At 47.5% G+C, this 21,475-nt stretch overlaps 1 protein-coding gene across 6 annotated transcripts in view; it reads left to right on the forward strand.

Moving 5' to 3' along the window:
- The window catches only part of KDM2B (lysine demethylase 2B), a 759,008-nt gene that overhangs the window by 331,761 nt on the left and 405,772 nt on the right, over positions 1-21,475 (forward strand). For all 6 annotated transcript variants that reach the window (XM_085636000.1, XM_085636002.1, XM_085636001.1 and 3 more), the window contains exon 9: positions 14,728-14,843. In XM_085636000.1, coding sequence (XP_085492126.1) covers positions 14,728-14,843 — 116 coding nt within the window. The remainder of the gene's footprint in view (positions 1-14,727; positions 14,844-21,475) is intronic.

Consider the following 21,475-nt stretch of genomic DNA (forward strand, 5'->3'; position numbering starts at 1 on the left):
TAAACCTTCCATAAAGCTTTAACTGTTGTTGCAGAAAAAGAAGGTACTGGGGAAAATATAGGTGGCAAAAAATGGGATAAAATAACCCCTTACCTAAACTTTCGTCTGCTATTGTAAATAACTGCCTGATACTACGTTGTACCGTAGACCACTAAGCAAGTGCACAATGTCATATTGAGTCCGGGGTGGGATGGGGGGGAAGTTGGACGATTTTGTAGTTCTTGATTTTGTCATTAGATGTACCTTGCAATGTATGAGACGAATACTGTGGACAATGAGAATTGTACTTATACGAAAACCAATAAAACTATGTTAAAAAAACAACAACATTACCTGTAGTCTGGTAGCAGGACTCTTTCCCTGACATCCTAGAACTGTTCAGTAACACAAATCAGGACAAGCCAGAGCTGTGACAGCACACAGTCATCTGATAGCCCTCAACTTTAGTAGGCCTTATCAGTCCCCCTCATACAAATTCCACATACCAATAACATGCTATAACATAGGTGGACAGTGTCTTACCTTACTTCAGATCACACTTTTTATGTCCAGTGTTCAGGATTTTTACTGAATAGAGAAGAAGTGGAGTATGACTTTCAACAGGAACCACTTAAAGCCTTTTCACATTGATTGCACAGGAGGCACAATTGGCACAAAAGAGGCAAAACTGCATAATGTCCATTTATTTGTGTGAATATTTTTTATTGAAAATTGGGTAGCTTCAACAGTAATATGGTTCAGCAAATGAATTATGATGACATGTAGCAGCAACATTCTTAAGTCATGAAAGCGAGGCATAGTACAACATATTATAGTATGCACTTTATCTACCACTCTATGTCCCCCAGGTGGCGTGTAGTGTGGCTGGGCCTGCCCTGTCATTATATCCAGGCTAGTCACTGTCATCTGATTCCTGATCTGGCGGGGGAGGTTCGCGGATATCTCCCCGATGGTGGTTCTATTTTCCCCACACTCTCGTCCATTTTTTGGGGCAGCCTCTGTGTACGTAGACAGATTTCTCCGTCACCATTGCGTGGTCCATGTCTCGACACCATTGCTGGTGCGTTGGGGAGAGTTCTGACCCCCAGCACTGAGCTATATTTCGTTTTGCTAAGGTCGTCCCTAGTGTTACCCAGTCTTGGTCAGCGTGATTCAAATCCGTGGGTTCCCATATGGTAAGTAGGCAGCGTTGCGGGGTCAATGGGATCACTCATAATGCCCATTTTTAATGTCCAGTGCACCATTGTATATCCTCCACCAGAACATAGAAGATTACCTTATTTGTATGAGGGAATCCTGGTGTTTAGCAGCATGTGTCTGTTACAGAACATGTGCTTGGTATATAAATCTTACGCTTGGGGTGCAGACTGTTGCCACCTAAGCGGCTTACATTTTGCTACTCTTGCCCCCTCTGTGGTGGGTGGGGGTTATTGTGAGTGGATAGGTTGTGGGGTTTCCACCTTCTCTAGAGCAGAGGTTCCAGTATCACTGCTTACAGCATTTGTGGTACCCTTGCAACAAATCGGTACCTTGAGTTTCAGACAGCACAATGGTTTGTACAGCTGATGTACAGACTTAGCAGTGAATAGTCAAGTGCCTGACTGTCCTTACGAAGGGAAAAAGCCTATTTATTGCAAGCTCTGCATTCTCATTTTTTGTAACACCAGAGAAAACACTTGTTGATGCCAGTTTAACCAACCAGAGACCAGGCATATGCATTACAGAATTCTATCTGTGGGAATCATGAAAGGTGTACTCAATCCAACCCAGTCTAATTGTATTAAAGAATTCAAATTTTTCTTCATAAAACTGAGTTCTTGTTCACATTACTGTAACCAATATGCCAATTCTGTGGATGATAACTAATTTCTAATAACAACCCACTTCTATGCGTTCTATTACTCTTACATATGTTCCTCTCTCGTTTTATATTGCATAAATATGACAGTAATACATTACAAGAAGAATTAAACAGATTGTTATTTATACTTGAAGACATAAATAAAGGAAAAAAAGCAAATGTACTGAAAGTAGGGTCACAAAACAGATGGTACTTTTGCACACCAAATTCTTTGAGACCCAATCTTTAGTTTGCAGTAAATAAACAAGTAGATCTACATAGTATTCTGCATGTGACATTAAGAAAAACAAGTGAAACTAATAACATTTGTTAGTTACAGGATTTCTTAGCGGAATCAGTTTGGAAGGCCAGTGTCTAGTAAATGATGTGGATTCCCTTTTGCTAAGAATTTCCCTTTCTGTAAAAAAGGTTTCCACAACATTTGACCACCTAAATTGCACTGTCTTTCGTTTCTCCAAATTGTGCAATGGTCAGTTAGATGAGTTTGAATACGCTGCCATGATTAGAATGGAATTGAGGGTTGCCATGATTAGAATGGAATTGAGGGTTGCTGACTCGGAACCCGGGAGTTTGGTATCTGAGCGGGGGCGGACGCGTCTACCTCAGAATGGACCCTGGTTGCTGAGGCTCTCAATCACAGCTGTTTACTTCCCCAGTTTGAGATGCGGTGTTTGCACCAGGTGATGTATTGAGTTTTGGTTATTGCCATTGTGATGTGTGGCCAGTGGCTTTGATTATTTGAGGTGTTTTCTTTGTGATGTAGGAGTGAGTTGAGGTGCACATCCAAAGTAAATATCTGATGTGTATATATATATATATATCTTGCAGGACGTCCAGTATATTTGCTTGAGTCTTATTTCATATTATTTGCTGCTTGTTTATTATTCAGTATTATTTAGATTATTGCTTGCATATAAGCATATATATCTCTTTGTGTATTTGAATCTTGTGCATTTGACATCTGGGAAAGCCTTTCTATTAGAGAGTATTGTGTAAAATAAAACCCCAAGCCTTATTCTAAAGAGAGAGTCCTTGCATTTTGTAAAATAAAACCCTTTTCTAAAGGTGCTGTGTTAAAGTTTTTGGCTGCGCCCGGTGTTGGGCTACCGTGTGGAAGATTCTGTGTTATCTGATAGGCGCAATCAAAACACCACCCGATAAGTTATATTTGGGAATGTGAGATTGTTATTTCAGAGAGATGTGTGACCTAACACTGAAGGCAAAACTAATTTGTGGGAGATAGCTGCCCAAATGTGAACAGTTGTCTAATTGATATTTAATATAACACACTGGAAATATAATTGGCTGTTAAAATTTTTGCAAATGGTTAAGAATTCTACTTAGGTTAAAAAAGATAAGAGCAATAGCTGACTGCAGGATACAGGTGAATTCATGCTCTGACCTATTCTGTCTCCAAAAGAATTCACGCTCTGACCTATTCTGTCTCCGAAAGAAGTCCAATAATATATGCAAAAATTGGCATCATCAGACTGTTTGCTTTTCCTATAAGTTATAACCACTTCCTGGATCTACAGACTCTCTTGTTTTTCCATACAAAATGTGTGACAGTGTTTGATGTTTAAAAAAAAAAAGAACGTTGACATATTGCAGAATAATTCTCTAAATAGGTATAGATATTCAGCTAAAATCATAATTGTGACTAAGTTTGTCTCACTCCCATTTTCTACTTTAATGAGCAGCCAAAACATGTTTTGGATTATAATTGTGCCTTAAAATGCTACTATTTAGAGAATTTGCCAGCACAAGAGCCCTTTTACAGTAGATGTAGTTGTTTGTGTAAAAGAAAACATATATACATAAACACCTTACAGCCTATCTGTCCAGCAGCAGCACTATTCCATTATGCCCTGCACTGGCAGTTACTTCACTTTTCTTTTCTGCCTCCTTTGACCAAAACCGTGGGCACTGGGCTCAGGCATTTTATATGATTACGTGAAAGTCATTCTGAACCTACAGATTGAGGATTTTAATTGTCTTCTTTGAGGACAGGAGTGTTTTCCCTCTATTTCTGTCACTGGGAATTTCTGTGAGTTTACATATTTTTTCCTCAAAGGTCTATTTTATTATTTTTATTTATTTTAAGTTTCAATATAGCATTGACTAAGCCATATGGCAGTGTAGTGCTTTACGTGTAACAAGTGAACTGTGGAAAGTTAGCTAAATAGATCAATCGTGGAGATATAGTCTGAAGAGAATTGTTCTTGAGTGTTTACCAAAAGCAAGATGGTTAAGGTTCTCATCCGGAATCTTTTCTGGATTCACATGATGTTTACCATTCAGCCATCTAGTGGTTGGATCTGGAATGTTTCTTTTTCTGTTTTTGTTTTGTCTTTGGCCACCATTTGGTGGTATGTTTGTCTCCTTGTGACTTCAGACGTGCACCCCTGAAGTCCCTGTACATGGTTGCCTTCTTCAGAATAATTTTTCCATCATCGGGTCAAGGAAACAGAAGCCGGACCTACAGGGATTGTCAAGAAGAATTTAGGGAGTAGTCGATGAGTCATCGAGGACAACTGCTAGAAGACAGTAAAAAACATGCACAATAACAAGGGAAGAACCAGAGAGGAACAACTGATAACCACTGAGTATCACAGAATAAAGTAGGTGTACCACACGGGTAGTTGACCTCGAGGCCAAAGAATGTGCATTAGGGGGACTGGACTTGTCAAGGGAAATGGCCCAGGTACCACCATAAGTTTGCACAAAAAGATAGTCACGAGGTCAACAGCCTTTCTTGCTGATAGATTACAGCACCAAAGTCCTCAACTCTTCTGCCGATTCGAGCCAAAGGCACTCAGAAACAGGGAAAAGCAGAGCTGGGTGCATTTTGTCATGGTGCAGATGCAGGATCAGTGTTCACTCCGGGACCTCTGTGTGTCTAACAATGATGAAGAAAACATCAAGGGCACAAAATTGGCACTAGGAGAGGAGTCGGACGTCAAGAAAGATGTCATTGAGCCTGGAAAAGAAGAGCTGCTGAAGAAGTAGCTGAGAGAGGGAGACAACAAGAGATGTGTAGAGATAACCCCCTGAAAGCATAGTGGGTCCAAACTGAAGCAATCTGACTCGAGGACCCCAAAGATGCCAAAACCTTCAACGAGTGAAGGAAGGTCGAAACAAAAAAAAAACCACAGGCCTTCACACAAGGACACCTTTGGGGGATATTTCTCTGGAGTTTTAGATGCCAAGAGGAAATCAAGACCAAGAGAGTAAGAAGGAGTCTAAGCAAGACACTCCGACCCCCAAGAGAAAGACAACGCCAGACATCAACACTAAACAGAGCGCTGGAGGATAAAAGAAAGAAAAGATGCTTCAAAGCTGAAATGGTGGTGATCCTCCAGAAGAAGAGGGTTTCTAACAAGTCCCATATCATTTTTCAAATGCCTTCAAAACCAATCAGAGAAAAGGGACACACAGAGTAATAGGGCGACTTTCAGCCACTGACTACACCTGAATCCTAGGAGGAGGAGCAGGAAGTCTTCTTAGAGGAAGAAGAAGTGAAGGCGCAAGGGATGATTCGAGACTTCAGGAGCAGAGAGGGAGAATGGCAAGATCTCAACACTGGCTCACCAGAACAGGGCATCAAATTCTATCCTTTAAGGCCTCCTCCCACACCTGATGACATTACAATGTACAAAGCTTTGATTTAAAAAAAGCTGCAGGCAAAAATGGGGTGAAGATAGAGGAGGAACAGTTGCAGGCTTGTTTTCTCCTCAAACAACACTTTTGCCATCACAAAGAAGTCAGTACTTTCATATGCTCCCGATCATTCTTAATCAAGGTAGGGAGGCATTTCGAGAACCAGCATCATGTAAAGCTGTAATTCCAGAGGTGGAGAAAAAAAGCAAGCACTCCTTGAAGGACCATTAGTACCTAAAGGGCAGTGCGGTGGTGGACTCCTTAATGTTGCCACAGCCAGAAAGAGAGCCAGTATCCTGATGTCAACAGGCCATCCACTGCAAAAGGAAAGCAAAAGGGTGGAGATGGTGGGGTGCAAGCTAGAGAGAATGGCTGCTACACATTGGAGAATTGGCAGCTTTAATGCACCCATTAATCGATATGGCCACCAAAAGAGGGAGGAAATGTAGAAGTTAAAGAAACCCCTCCCTGAACAATACAGGAAGAGGTTGAATACGATTGTAGAAGAGGGCAAAGCAGTTTCCAACAGCTGCCTTAAGTCTGCTTTGCATGCCACAGACATGGAAAGCAGGCAGCTGTGGACTAGCTCCACTCTTAAGCGACATACCTGCTTCGGAGTTTCAGGTTTCAAACACTCCCTTCACAGGAGAACATCTGTTTGGAACAGCAGTAGATGACGCTCTTCAGAAGAAAAATAGGGCTAATAACCTCTACGCCATAAACCACATACCAACAAGCAGGTGCGCAACAAGTCACCTTCACAACAGGGGCTTCTTCCCCCAACTCCTCGCCAGCCTTTCAAGGTAGATCCAGGGGAAGGGGCAGCTCCCCAATGGGGCAGGTTTATCAAGTAGGTGACTCAAAAGAAGGAGAGCCACGCAACATAAGTCCAGTGCTACAGTGTGGAGAATGTGCAATAGGTGCCTTCAGAATGTTGTTCCAACAAAATCACAAATAAGTACTAAACGAAATACCGTACAATATCTTCTGCAACTGGGGTTGTCCTTAATTAGGCCTTTCCACCACCACACACAATAAGAAATGTCCAAGCTTTAGCTTCAGGTTTCACCAACATAGGAATTGAGGGAAATTACCCTTTGACCAGATTGTTAGGCAAATGTCTTTAGGCATGTCTCTAATCACACTGATACAATCTGTTTTAATTAAACTAGCATTCTCCAAATTAAGTCAAATGCCAAGCTAGGTACTTTAGACTGACCTACCTAGAGGTGGACATTTTGCAACTATCAAAGAGCTAACAAAAGCATGGCATATAGACTGGACCTTCTCTCAAATCTTCAGGGTCAGATCCTGCATCCTGATTACAATTCGCTTATTGCATTTCATTTGAGACTTTCAAGTCTATTGGCATGAAGGATAAGCATCTCCACATTGCGAATTAAAATGTGATCACCACTGCCTTTCATGGGAATGTATCTTCTTAGCTGTTGTTACATGGCCCAAAAGGGTTACCAAAATTCATGTTGTGTGCGCTCATAAATCCCACACAGAATACGCCCTGGGAGGTTATCCTTTTTTCATCTAGAAAATTATTTGCAAACTGTATATGAGTCTCCATCTTTGTTCCCTATGTCTACCCCTCCAGCAAAGGTGTATTGCACCCTCTGAATGGAAATACTGACCTTTAATTGCTATCTTGAGATATTTAAGACCTTCCAACATTTAAACAAGTCATCGAAAGACTGATTTTATTGTATTACTGCATGTCTAAAGGATAAGAATAGATCCTTTCTAGTAAGTGTAAAATCCATCTGGCTAGGTATAAGGAACTATAAACATACAATGTCGCCACAAAGAGGTGAGCAAGTTACTTTGCCAGATACTGCAGATCTCGGTGATGTAGAAATGTTCTTGCTTTATGATGGAGATGATAATGTTTTAACCTTCAATACTTGTAATTTGTCTGCACTAGATCAAGTGTCTCCTTTGTAAATATTAATGCCTAGGCGCTTCCTATTTCCAAAACTCCATGCTACATGTTAACTGTCACTGCTTTTAAAAAAAGTCTGCAAAAAGGCAAACATGAATGGAAGACTATTTACAGTGTATACACCACAGCTTCCTGTGTTGATGCGTTTAAAGCCCATAAGGCTGCTATAAAGAAAGCTTTGGCGTGGCCAGAATGGGAATGGAGTGTAGCGTTTCTCCCTTCCCACTGTCCTGGCGGGCCAAATCCAGCTCGTTACGAAGTCCTGCAGGTTGGAAATGGGACCTGTGGCCTCCAGAGAGAACACAGGCCCCATGATCATGAACAGGATGTTTGTAGGAGCAGTGGATTTTGGAAGATTGCCAAGAGTCAGCAGAGTCTGTTGTGGTGAAGCACGATGATGGCCACATCCACGAATGGCTCCAGCGAGCATTAGTCATGATCGTTCTGTGACTCCATGCAGAGCGCAAGAGGACTGGGCAGTGCTGTTTGAGATTGTGAGGGCCACTCTTGCTGGCAGGGGGAGGCACAGTGAACCAAGGGCCTCAGACTGGAGACAAGGGTGAAAATAAGTGAAATACATGCGGTCTTCCACAGACAGAGAAAAGCCTGGCTACATAAAGCGAGTGTCAAGTGTTATATGGCCATTAGGGTCATTGTCGACTTGCTAAGTTACCATGAGCTTTGCTGCCATGATGCTGCTTTTGCGCAAGTTAGTACATGACTTTATTTTGCAAGACTCTGTTTATGCCTTTCACATGAGAACTGTCTTCTTTTCGCCTTCTCTGCTTGTTCCTGGAGTTTAGTCAGAACACGATGTGCAACGTCGATAAACAATGCTCCTTGTTTTTCTGTTCTGGTCAGCGCTAGCACCTAGATAAAACATGCTAAAGATAGCTGCACTGCTGGAAACTCGTGCCTTGGTATTACGGGTATGCATGTTGTTCAAACACACACTTGGAGAGAGCCCTTTCCATGGAGAAGAGCTATGCTGTTCCTATGATTTAAACCTTCCATCTAGGCTTTAAGCTATGGGGTCTGCTGACAAAGCCCAGAGATCTTTTTTATATAATAAAACTGCTTCCAGTCAAGGAGAGGGTGGTTAGGCCTTATAGTCCTTTTTCCACTGTCTGTATACGATGACAACCCCCTTTATATTCTATGGAATTGTAACAATGCTAATTGTTCTGAGTTTATGCATTTCGCTGCTGGTAGTGGCTTGTATTGCATTATAGAGCATGATAGTTAAAATAAACATTTTGAACTATTACAGTGACTCTTATTCTTATTGTGGAGAAGTACGAGTGAGTAAGCAAAAGGGTATGTCTTGCTACCGCGATTCCTGAGAGAGTCGGGAGTGTTGTGTTCTCGGTTTTCTAATCATTTGTAGCTTCGTGATTAGGTAGGAGAAAGAATGAGACACTATAGCTAGCCGGTTTGGGGATTTTGGGTACTAAGGTGGTAGGAAGGTACAACCCCTATACACCGAGGTCCTGTTCTCCTGCGCATAGTTCTGTGTATGTGCAGAATCCCCGCAACCTGGTGCTGCCAACGTTTGGTCTGGTTCTTACCTGCGAGACTCCTGAGTAGTGCTTGTGCTTCTCTACAATCCCCTCACTTCTGTTTCCGGTGACGTTTGTGACGGTGTTGCCTCCTATATTGTGATATTTTATAGGTTTTTCAAGCATGAAATTTAAAAGGTCTTTTCTCTTTCATAATACCCCGTTATTGCGCTGCCACGCATAGGTTGTTATTCTCTATAATTGATTATGGCCACGGCCCTTCCTCAGGATTATCGTCCCTATCGGTCTCTTGAAGTTCCGCTAACGGCTTGGCAACACCAAATATGGTTTAATTGTGCCCTTCCTCACCCGAAAAGACCGGTCCGTTTCGCCCCCTTATCGATAGATGGAGCCACGTAGCCCGTTTTGGCTGGGTATACCCCACACACACGTTATTTAACTGCTACATTCACAGAGCTTCGCGTATTGCTTGCTTCATTAATACGCATACATAGAACTGTTATACAGTTCATGTCGTGCAATTTCTAGGTGGGACCACCTGGCGTTGCTGCACAACCACCTGCACCTGGTGGTGTGACAATCAGTCCATTAATGGTTAATTCAGTGATGGGCAAGCATCCGCAAAATAAGGATGAGCTTCCTTATTGGCTTGCCGGGAAATTTGGGCAACTCAAAGCTGTTTTGCCAAATACCACTCCTGTGGAGAAAGACAGGATTTTGACCATAAGTCTTCCGAAAAAAACTGGTTCCTGAATTAGCTGATTGTAACGCTTGGGGTAAAGTGTTTGCAGCTGTATATTCGATGGGTTTCGGCATCCCCTCAATGACCGTACTCCCTTCCGTGATTAGACGTGTTCAGGATGAACATGGGGCGGAGGCTGCCCTGGAATTTGGCATGAGGCTGGTGGGGGTGATCAATATTGTTTACGATATGATCCTTGCTAATGTTAAGGGTGATGCTGTGAGCTTACAGGTGGAACAACGCTTGGAAGCTGTGGCAGACGCAGACAAGCAACGCGAATTGCCAAAGATTTTTGGAAAAGCTTATAAAACCATAGGGCGCAATAGTCTGGGAATCAAACATTTTACTCAACCACAGATTCAACCTCAAAATCAAGGTCAACAAAAGGCCCAGACTGACAAAGATGGGAGCCCGTTCTTTTCTAAAAAGAACCGAAGAAATAAAAGCAGGGGCAGCAACAACAGAAGCAGGATTTACGTGCTGGTTCACTGACACCCGAGTCTTCTGAGCGTACTTATGACTTGTGCGACCAAGAGCTAGTAGTCAAAATAAGGACTCAATGGAGTGCACAATCTCTGCACGTAGCTGGCTGTCATCAGCCTTCGTGAAGCAGTAATCAAGAAGAGAGAAAAGGACAGGCCCATCTTAAAAACGTCCTTACCTTGAGCAATAGAAACTGCATGCCTACCCTCACCCATTCCATCAACCAAATGTCAGAGCTCAGGAAGAACTAATCAGCAGAACTTTGCCAACAAGACCCTCATTGAATTTCTAAATGTAGCCTTGTCTCCATCCTTACTTACTCAAGTAAGTGTCTGGGTCTCAAACCTCTAGCCACATGAATGCAGGTAATACACTTGCAGTGTCTGGAGAAGATGTCCTCATCCTCCATTTTGCAACATGCTAAACCAGGGATATCTATAATGGATTCCACTAGCCCTAGTACTCAGCCTCTGACAACACACAGTCTATTGCCAGACATTTGCTATACATGCACTGCACATACATGCCCTCGACACACACATGAGATATCAATGCAGGGTTCTGGGTTTTAGATAAAAGAGGAACTTTACACAAGAGTAGCCAGTAGGCTCATGACACCTTCGCACAAAGTTCTGGTCATACTACTGATTCACAAAACATGGTATGCTGCCACCACCATTTTATGTGATGCTCACAGGTCCAGAAGTGTTGTTAAGTGGGTGCCTGGAAATGCTAAGTTTATGCTTGGCACGAGCTAATGAGTAGAAATTACCCCTGGGCATGCCCCAACCAATTGAATAAAGGTTACTGGGGCTAACTGTACCCATTTTGGGCATTTTCAAGATGTCAAGAGTCTCCGGCTACACTAAACTTGGGCTCTGAGGGCTGGATGTATCTGTGTGGAGTTTATGGTAATCCTAGTGTCTTCCGACATCGAACACTAAAATCCAGTTTAAAGCAGGGCCTATACACAAAACAAACTCAGAGACAGATGTTCAATAGAACAAATGCTGAGTTTTCCAGCAAGCAGGCAGTGGATGTGCAATAATTGACAATATGTAAAACCCCAGCAGCCCTGTCAACAAGATTTTGACACTCCTGCAGATTTTGACACACAGTGTCAAAAAGAGGTGCACTGTTATTGGACCCTGCCTAGAAGGGGGTAATAAGGATGGGGGCAGGCCTGGGTGTTGGCTGCATCTGCTTGTGACAGGGTAGGGCTCTTTGAAATTAATCATGTTTGTGGGTCCAGCCCACAAGCCATCCTATTAGGGGCACAATAACACCTCCCAAGACTCAAGGCTTTTGTCTCAACTGAACAGGGATGTCTCCATAGGATGCTTATGACATTTAAGGTCCTCATTATACGATTTGTTGCATTCCCTTAGTGGCAATACCACACCCAGACTTCCCAGTACTGTGGTGTGAGGTGAATTCTAGGTGTAGTATTACACATCCTTATCAGTGGCGACTTGTAGGTAACTGTGACGGGGCAGGGTGGGTTAGAAAGAAAAAAAAGACTTACCTGCTCATCACCGGTCACCATCTTCAGCTTCAGCTTCGTCCTCGCTGTTCTGCTGGCTCCTGGCAGCACCCAGGCTCCCCCAAGCCAATTACGACGCTGTTGTCACCATGACAGCAGCCTCATGATTGGTCTGAGCGACGTGGTTCGGCTCTCAGATGGGGACTGACAGACTGTGCATGTTCTCCACCAGGCTGTGCATACAGCCCGGTGGAGAACATGCAAAGTGTGCATGACTTTGGCCGGCCTAAGACAACTGGCCAAATCGTCACGTGCACTTAAGGTGCAGCAACCACTCCTCTCCCTCGACGTCAAGGGAGCCCAGCCCCACCCATCCCTAACCTGGTTGCAAGATTTTATATTTCCTTTTACACTTCTTCGAGAGCAGTGGGTCGATGCTCCTCCGCCTTAGCACAGGAGCCACCACCGATCATTATGACTTCTGAGACAGGAAAGGGGTAATAACTAAAGAAGGCTGAGTTTCCGCATTAATTCAAACATGGTTTTCCTACACTGTAGGCGATTTTCCTAGGACAAATTTCGCCTGGCTCTACCAGGTAAAATAAGTCCAGGGGAAATCCCCAAGATGCGGAATTACTACACAACTCGAAAAAACAATTTGGTGCAATAATTCAGCATATTTGTTAATCCCAATTTGTACAGAAAGTCCTGGCACAGCCTTTCCCCTACCCGCCCCCTCTAGCACCACCTTGGTGAGGTGGAAGAGCAAACAATGCTCCCTCCAGGTAGGCCGCAGCCTGCCTTGGCCACAGACAGCCTCCTTGCGCCCCACCCTCTGACCTCACCACAAGTGCCAAATGGGAGCGGTATGCTCCAGAAAACTGGTCAAAACTGGGCCAAAAATGACCCAGTAATTCTGAGACCAACATGGTATTCCCCATTCTGGTGTGTGTTTACCATGCTCTTGTTAACTGTGAAACAATGCCAGCCAGAATTGTCAATTCCGGCCCCAGTATCGCCCCTCAAAGGTAACAGAGAATTTGTAATCGGCTTTAAGGGCCTCATGTGCTTATTCGGGTTTGTATGGAGCGCTGTGCACCTGGGAGGGTATCCTGGCACTCCAGAACAGTGGCGCTGAACCTGTGATCCTGGGACCCCTTGTGGTGCATGATGCCTACGAAGGGGGTCCGCGACTGCTTGGGAAATTAAATAACATCAATAGATCAATGAAGTGTATGTAAACAAAGAAATAAAATTGAAATTCTTAAAACGTTCTGTAAATGTGAACGGATTTGGACATTTGAGGCTAAAAATGTACTTGGTACCCCCAGACTGATTTGCGGGAGCTGTGCTCGAGTGTCAAGCAGCCTACAACATGGACAATGGGCTGTTTCAATTGAATTCAGAAAAGCTCTAACCGTACCATTATATTTTTTGTTATGTTTGTTAAATAAATATTACATAATTTGTAATTTGCGTGTATTTAATGTATGCTTGTGTTTGTATTTTTTGTGTAATGTTATGCGATTCACATCATTGAAATCGCTTAGGCCAGGGCCCCCCGGTTCCAGTAGTGGCTCAGTGGAACTCCGAGTCCCCAAATTCGAATGATCAGGTGGGGGTCGACAGAAGTCAAAATATTTAGAACCACTGTTTTAGAAGATGGAACCAGAGTCGTCTTAGAGAAGGTTAGTTTAAAAGCCAGGTTTTTCGTTTTCTTCGGCAGTCGACGAGAAGGGAGCAGGCTGCTCGGATGGGAGGGAGAGCTCGTTCCGGGCCTCGAGGGGGTGATGTGCGAGAAAGCGCGTCCCCCTCCCTGCCTTGACACGCCGGATGAGAGGAGGGGGGGGGGGGGGTGGAGTAGCGCAGCGATCTGAGGTGTCCGGGCCTAGGTTGTGTGGTGGAGGGTGAGGAGTTTAAAGGTAGCTCATTTCAGGATAGGGGAAACTGTCGAGGCCCTTCAAGTGCTTGGCGATGAGCGCTTGCGGAGAAATCTACATATTGCATTGTTGTGATGTTGCAGATTGTTTTTATGTTAGACATACCTGATTATTCTCACTTATTAGATAGAGTGTGGAACGGTACGTTTTGTAAATACTTTCTTGGAGTGTCAATTGAGCCCATGTTAAAGAGTTACTGAGAAATACAAAAATAAAAGGCATGCTTACTTCAGAGGTTACAATCTTGCCAGTGACTTGTCTATGCATCCGTGTATTGTGCGTGTGTTCAATCACAAGTAATGTATGAAGACAATAGATTCTGAATCGTGGGTTTGATGCTCCTGGGTTTGTTTACCCTCCTCCTGCACCCCTCCATGTCCTGCCTGTTTATCACCAGACCCTTCCCTCCAGATTCTGTTCATGCGGGCGCTGCACCAGGGCGCGTGCTGCGTCACGGTGCTGAGAGGCAGAGTGTAACTTTGTAATGCATGGCGCTCGCGCCCTTCTTGCTACCTGGGCGTGATCGCACTGAGTGTCTAACATCAGTGCAGCGCTGCCGCGGCCCGTGTGTCCAGCCCAGTAACTGATGTAACACACCCCGCGGCGTGTGACCTGGACATAATGCGGGAAGGTGGCTCCCCGCCCCCTCCTGTAATCCTTGAACAGCAGCCTGCCCGGCGCTTCCCGGTTAGCACTGCACTTCGTTCAGTGTTATCACGTCTGGTGCCCAAGGAGTTTCTCGGAGCAGACCTGTTACCAAAAAAAAAAGCCTCGGCGTGCTGGCCCGCGAGCCCTGCTGCCGGGCTTGCCTCCTGTTCACTGCTTCCGAGGTTAAGGCAGACATCCTGCCTGGCGTTGCAATGCTCGGCGCTGGCTCTGACAGCCGCCCACAGCGGAGACGCGAAGCCCGCTGTCCTTAGAGGAGCGCCAGCGCCGCCGCCGCGCGGGTGTCAGGGGCCCGGGCCTGGCACGAGCAGCCGCCGCCGCGCGCCAGAGCGTCAGAAGAGCATGTGAGACCCTCCCCGCCCCTCCGCCCCCGCCGCCTGCGATGAGCCGGCTACCAACGTGTGCTGCTTTCTGTCCCCAGGCTGGATCCACGCCGTCTACACCCAGGCCGACTCCCTGGTCTTCGGGGGCAACATTCTGCACAGCTTCAACATCCCCATGCAGCTGCACATCTACGAGATCGAGGACAGGACACGGGTGAGTCCGCTCTCTCAGCTTTCATGTATATATATATTTTTTTTACTGCATGTCACATCTCTTATCGGCTAACAGGGAGCTCCGTCGCAGCCGCTTGAATAATCCGAAAACAGTATATTGTACAGAAATGCTATAAAGGTTGAAAGTTAAAGTAGTATTGTCGATCCTTCTTTCGCTGGTTCGAGCTGGGTGTTTGCGGCTCCTCCCACCCCCTCTCCTCCTGATACGGCTGGCCTGCGGCGGCCACTGTTCGCAGGAACATCACACCCGGCTGCTTCTCTCTGTCCAGGAGGCTGGATTTTTGTGCACGTACTTTCTGCCAGTTTTTTTTCCCTGTTGTTTTAGCGTCCCCACAGTATTGTGCGAAACAGAAAACTGCCCGGAAACCCCCAAATGTCCCTGGGAATTCATGTCACCAGAGCACACTTCTAACTAGGTTGGGTTTTGCTGGACGACTCGACGTCTTGTAGGTGGGGGTCTTGGGGGGAGGGGGGTGGGTGTGGGGGGGAGAGAGGAGGTGTGAAATGCGGGCTCCAACCACGGATTGAAACGACGCAGTCGTGTGGTAACATGCACCGTGTCCAGTTTACATATTTGAATGGTTTTGCTGAGCAGCAGTGCCGAGTGGGGCGTTTTAGTTGCTTGTGCGAGAACTGATGCCAATGGGGGCGACCACCGATGTTCAACTCGAGTTTCTTGGGGACCTTCGGGGCTGCCCCTGGTTTAACCGAGGGCGTAGCACAGCATCCCGGAGCTTGGAATCTTGTCTGTTTTTTTGTTGAAGGGCAAACAAATCGCAGGTAATGTGACCCAGGACTGACTGCTGACCCGGCGGCTCCTGCTCGTTACTTATACGAAATGGGCACGAGAGCAGGCGCGCGGCGCTATCGTGCAAGCAACGTGCCTAGCTAGCAGTTCAGCTGGCGCGCTTTCACACTTGTTGTAATACCAACAAAAACCCGTAGTTACTCTGGCTAAAGTAATCTCCTTTGTGTAGTAAATAGTGTGATTACGTTATCACTCAAACATTTAGGTCGGGGCCTACGTTTTGTAGCGTGACAGGTGATTTACAGAAAACACGCACATCAGATTGCCTGTGTGGACCATCGTTGTTTTGTGCCTCTTTTTGTCTTGATTAGCAATTGGTATGATTATGTATAGTAAGTGCCACAAGATCACACATACATGCACACTTTGACACCCATACTCCTAGACATACAGATCATTTTACTTACACCTGGCTACACAGCCCAAGAGACATACAGCCACATATAAATGCAGGCTAAAAGTCACACCGGTACATATCCACATGTGTAAGCAAACGTGTGAGTAACCTTGCGCCCAGATCAATACCCCCATGCCCGCAGAAGTCATATAAACATGCACACCGTACGCAGATAGCTGCAGAGAATACAGACACACACAGAGTCGCAGACAATGCACACGCAGGCACACTTGAGCAGTGGGTTGGGCAGGCAGGAGGGTAGACATACCAAGAGACTGAAGGACAGACACACATATGCATTCTGAATGGGTTGGATAGTGTATATTTAGTCATCGGCAGATGCAATCAATCAATCAGGTGTTTGTTAAGCGCGACTACTCACCCGTAAAGGTCTCAAGGCCCTGGGGGTGGGGGGTTCACATACTTCATACTTAGGCTGTGTAGGGTTCATTCCCACTCAATCTTTATCGCCCCTGCTGATGAAATTTGGAGAAAGTGAAATGTCCATGTCCGTTCAGTCACTGGCCTCTCCTTGGCGAAGTCCACTTGTGCTGAGCAAGGGAATACTTCTGTCTCCATGATCATACAATTCTTGCCGTCTTTGGAGCAATCTCTTCTACATAAAAATACAGTGTGTTCTGCACACCCATTCTGTTTGTGGCCCTTTTGGTATAATCATACACATGCAGCACTGTGAGTCCGTACCTCTATATATTTAGCACAAACAAATTAAACAGAAAGATTGTCGAATTGTTAAAAGTATACCGAATGCTGCATGAGTTTGTCCAATTTGTTCTATTGAAGCAAACAAAAACCACTCTAAGAAAGTTCACTGATTTATGTAACTTTTGTGCGTGATAAAAACATGGTGTGTGGGGTGTAGTGTCAATCTGTTTATGCTAGTTACGGTAAGGCTTGCATGGATTACATTGTAATTAAGTGGGTAGTAATTTGTAGACCACATTAAAATAGTCAGCCCTGAGCAAAGAACACAGCAGGCAAAATATCAATTTATCTCTGACACACTGATTTACGCTGGCAGGGTATACAATGCTGCACCAATACCTGTGTAATACACACTGTAATTGAAACTCAGTTAATGTTTCCTAACCGGTCTCGTAAGACGTGCCCACCTCTCAAGACCAGTCACCATTGGTGGTCCTTAATACAACAAATACACACATGGTAAGAGAGGCACATATATAGAGACGTCTAGACACAATTCTTTGGTAAGTCCATGAGACCGAGCGAGGTCACGATGTCAGAGGCAAATCATTCTCAGTCAAGTCATAAATCCTTTTATTCATCGTTATGGGTTTAATCTGATAGAGACTACTAGCCGCAGATTCCTTAACGTAGAATTATCCCCAGGCGTGAGACTGGACCCGGAAAACTTTCTTGCCCAGCATCTCTGCGCGCCAGGGGGCGGTACCATGCGACTCCGCCCTGACGCCTTCCGCGGGCGTGACGTCAGCGAGGTCACATAAGCCCCACCCCGGCACGCTGACGTCAGTTTCCTTCTTTTCCGTGTGCCACACGGATCCGGATCGTGTCCCTGGCCTGTTTTCAGGCCTTCTTTTCACACTTTGCGTTTCTTTTTTGAGAGCAGTGTGCGAATGCCTTTGGGTTTTAAGACGTGCTCGTCTTGCGCACGCCAGATGTCGGCGACGGATCCTCACCCCATTTGTATGTGGTGTTTGGGGGAGCACCATAACTCCACGGACTGCGAGGCTTGCCAGCAGATGAAGCCGAAGACTCGGCGGGAGCGTCGGATGAAGCTCCTTTCAGCCCGCATGTCCAGGTCGACGTCGTCTCCACGTCCGTCCCCTGCGGCAGGGTCCATGAACCGCTGCTTCTGTCTCCGACATCGTCTTCCTGAGAGGCCGCAGGGGCGTAGCTCGCCCGTTGGTAAGTGTCGCAGCTTTTCCCCGAGGCCCGGTCCCCATCCTGTGGGGGGCGCAGGTGCTTTGCGGGTCGTGCAGCCTCAAGCGTCACCACCGTTTCCCGGCGTGGGGGCATCCAGAGTCCAAATGGAGGCCTATGCTGCGGCTCTGCAGGCCTCCTTGGCTCCTCCTTCCCTTCTTGGGATGTCCACGGATCTGTGGAGTCACCGGCGGCTCTGGCGCTGACAGGTTCGGCTCCAAGTTGTGGGGATGTGGTGTCGTCGGGGTGCGCCCCTCCTGGGTTCCCTCCTTCGGCCCACGGCACCTCTGTCTCGCCGCAAACCCCCGTGGGGGTCCCTGTGGTGTCGTAGGAGGTTGCCGGGACTCGTGGCTTGTCCCAGAGTCCTCCTCGGTCCTCTGGGCAGGTGGCGGCCTTGTACGAGGCCGAGTTGACGCCGTTCAGGCGCCGGCGGCGCCGCAGGGGCTGGCTGGGGCCCGGGGCGCGTCCCTGGGTCCCTCTCGTCTCTCCACACAGGTGGCTGCCTTGTCGGAGAGCGAGTCGGTGCCTTTTCGGCATCGTTCTTTGGCTGCTCTTCTCTGACCCTGTCCACCGCTGCGCCAGTGGTGGAGGTCGTCTCGACGTCCCCTTCGGGGCCGGTCGACGCCGAGCCGGCGCCTGTGGTGGACTCCACGGCGTCGGGTCGTCGATTCGTCTTCGGAGCCCCCCTCTTCTCCAGAGGTTCGGCAACTTTTTGTAGCTTCTTCCCCGGAGACGGGACACCGCGTTGTGGCCTTCTCCCCGGCGTCTTCCAAGGAGAGCTCTTCGCCGTCTCTGCGTCCACAGTCTTCCCCAGAGGCGCCTCAGTCTCCCCACTCGTCTGTCCAGCCTTCTCCTGTCCCTGCTTGGCTATTTCTTCCTCCGGTTGGGCTGGGGGATGGCCGGCTTAGCTTACAGCCGTCCCCCGCGGAGGAATTGCTCTCCCCACCGCGTTGCCCTATGGAAGCAAGCGCTGCCTTCGCCCGGGCTGTCTCCACGGCCACTGGGATTTTGCGCATGAGCGATCCGGCTGCCCATTTTCTCGCGGACCATTTACTTGAGGTTCTCCATCAGGGCTCTGGTGGACGGGAGCTGCTTCTCTCTTTCGAAGCTTCGCTTCATAATTCTCTTTTGGGGGCCTGGGGTCATCCTGCCACGGAGGACCCGGTGCCCCAATCGCTTCTGCACCGCCACCTTCCTGCTCCGCATGATCCTGTCTGCCTTTTCTTCCACCCTTCTACCAGGTGCCCTCTTCTGCAGACTGCCTTCCCTTCTTTGCCCTCGGTATTGTCTCCTCTGTCGAGGGAGGCCCGGTGGCTGGATTCGTGGGGGCGTAACATCTTTGCTTCCTCTAGTGCTGCCTTGCGGGTGCTTAACACTCTTTGTGTGTTGGCCAGAGCCACTTCCTGCTTGTGGGATTCCACAGTCCCTTCTGTCTTCTCCAGAGGGTGCCGGCGCTGATCTGCGGCACCATGTGTTGGATGGCCGGGAGCTGGCTGCGTTTATTCTTCGCTTGGCCCTGATGTCTCTGAGGCTCTTGGTCGCACTATGGCTTCTTCGGTGGCCCTCCGTCGCTATGCTTGGCTGAGGGACAGTGTTTTTCCTGAAAATGTTAGGGAGCGTCTGGTTGACCTCCCTTTTGATGGCATTCTTCTGTTTTATGCCCCGGCGGATTCTGCTATTCAGCGATTCCTTGCGGGGCTTCGTCCTCTTCCTCCTCCTCCTCCTCCTCCTTCTCCTCCTCCCCCTCAGTAAACCTGGCTGTCGGTCCTCTGCTGTGCTCTGGGAGGTGTTCTCCCCTTGTTATTCTGGGGTCTAGCACTCGGTAGCCCCGGTTGCGTGTTCTGTCTGGTTGGTGTGCCTCTAGGGTCCTTCAGTCGGCCCTTCGGTGCTGTTGGTCGCTGGTCCGGCCTTTGTTTGACTTGTGGTTTTTGGTTGTGGTAAGCCCATGTAGGTCCTGAGATTAGGCCTTCTGTGTCTTCTTTATTGGCTGATTGGCAAGCCGTCTGCGGTTCTACCCGCAGGTCTTTCTGTTTGTCCTCTCCTGCAAAAATATTTTCCTAAGAGAAGTTCCCATGTTTTATTGGGACGTAACATACCTTATGTGGGGTAATTGTAGCTATTACATAGCTCTGTCATGTGCTGGGGGGGGTGTGGTCGCCCTTTTCGGGCTCCTTGCTCTCTGTGGCGTCACGGTATGTCGCAGGTGCGATCCTCTTGCCGATTGTCTTGCAACAGCTTGCATTGCGCCCAGGTCTGTCCTTGTCCTTGTTCGCTACATCGCTAGGCTAGTCTGCTGTCTGCGACGTCGTGTTGTGTCCGCACTTCTGTCTGGTGTTTCAGCTTGGTCCTCTTCTGGTGTTCCAGAGGGACTGGCTTTTCTTGGCCTCTGTGTTCTGGTGGACGGCTTGGTCCGTCCTCCGTCTCTCTTCTTGTGGTCAGTGTGTGTGTCCTGGGCCGGCCCCTCCTTTGGGGTGTGTCCAGGCCCTCCCTGGCCTCTGCTTTCGGCTGGCGTCTGGCTTGTCCTGGGTGCTCTGTTCCGTGGTGTTGCCTGATGCTGGCTGCGCATGCCCGTGTATGCCTGCTTCTTCTAATCCACCGTTGTGGCCTTTGATATGTTCCCTTGTGCCCCTGCCTCTGGTTCTGCTGGGGTTTGCACGACTGTGCCTTTCTTCTTCCGCCAGCGTTATTGGCAGTGGAGCCGTTCCTGCCTTGTTCGCTGCTTGCGGCCGAGGTGTGTTCCGCTATTTTCTGTCACTGTATGTGTTTCTTACGGTGTGCCCTGCCTCCAGTTCTACCTCTTCTCCCTGGGGTTTGAGGTGGTCCTTGTGTTCCGTGAGGCTTTTCGGGCGCTGTCTGCCTCTGCGGGATGTTGGGCGGTTCTCCCTTAGTTGGGCTTAGGATATCCTGGCCTTTCTCTTCTTGTCCCAGTGACATGTCCCCTGCTGGGGGCCCTGTGTCTCTCCTGGTGGGGAGACTCTCTCGCAGGCCCTCCTCCATTCTGGGTATGGCTAGGGTATCTATTCTACGTTAAGGAATCTGCGGCTAGTAGTCTATCAGATGTACAAGTTACTTACCTTCGGTAACAATGTATCTGGTAGAGACGATTCCAGCCGCAGATTCCTTCACGACCCGCCCTTCCTCCCCGTTCTGCAAGGACCCTCAGTTTGGGTTTTCTGCGCTTGCCTCCCTCTGGGTGGCTTGCCTTCTGTGGGTGTCCTCTTTGTTTTCTTCCGGTCAGGCATTACTCCAGCTGGTTTCTCTCCAGTGTAGGGGCCTACTTTTGATTTTCCCCTCTGTTGTGAGGGTTTCCGCTCCCCTTGCGGTCTTCTCCGTTGGGGACTCTTTTGCCTGCACCTCGGCCTCCTGTTCCTTTTAGGGGATATGGCCCTCTTTGATGGTATGGTCTGGGGGTGGATTGCTGTTGCTCCTCTGTTCTGGGCTGGTGGCCCTTCACTGTGTGTTTTGTGGTTACAGACTCTCTCTC

Source organism: Triturus cristatus, chromosome 11, assembly GCF_964204655.1.
Source record: "Triturus cristatus chromosome 11, aTriCri1.1, whole genome shotgun sequence".
In the NCBI taxonomy this organism is placed as follows: domain Eukaryota; kingdom Metazoa; phylum Chordata; class Amphibia; order Caudata; family Salamandridae; genus Triturus; species Triturus cristatus.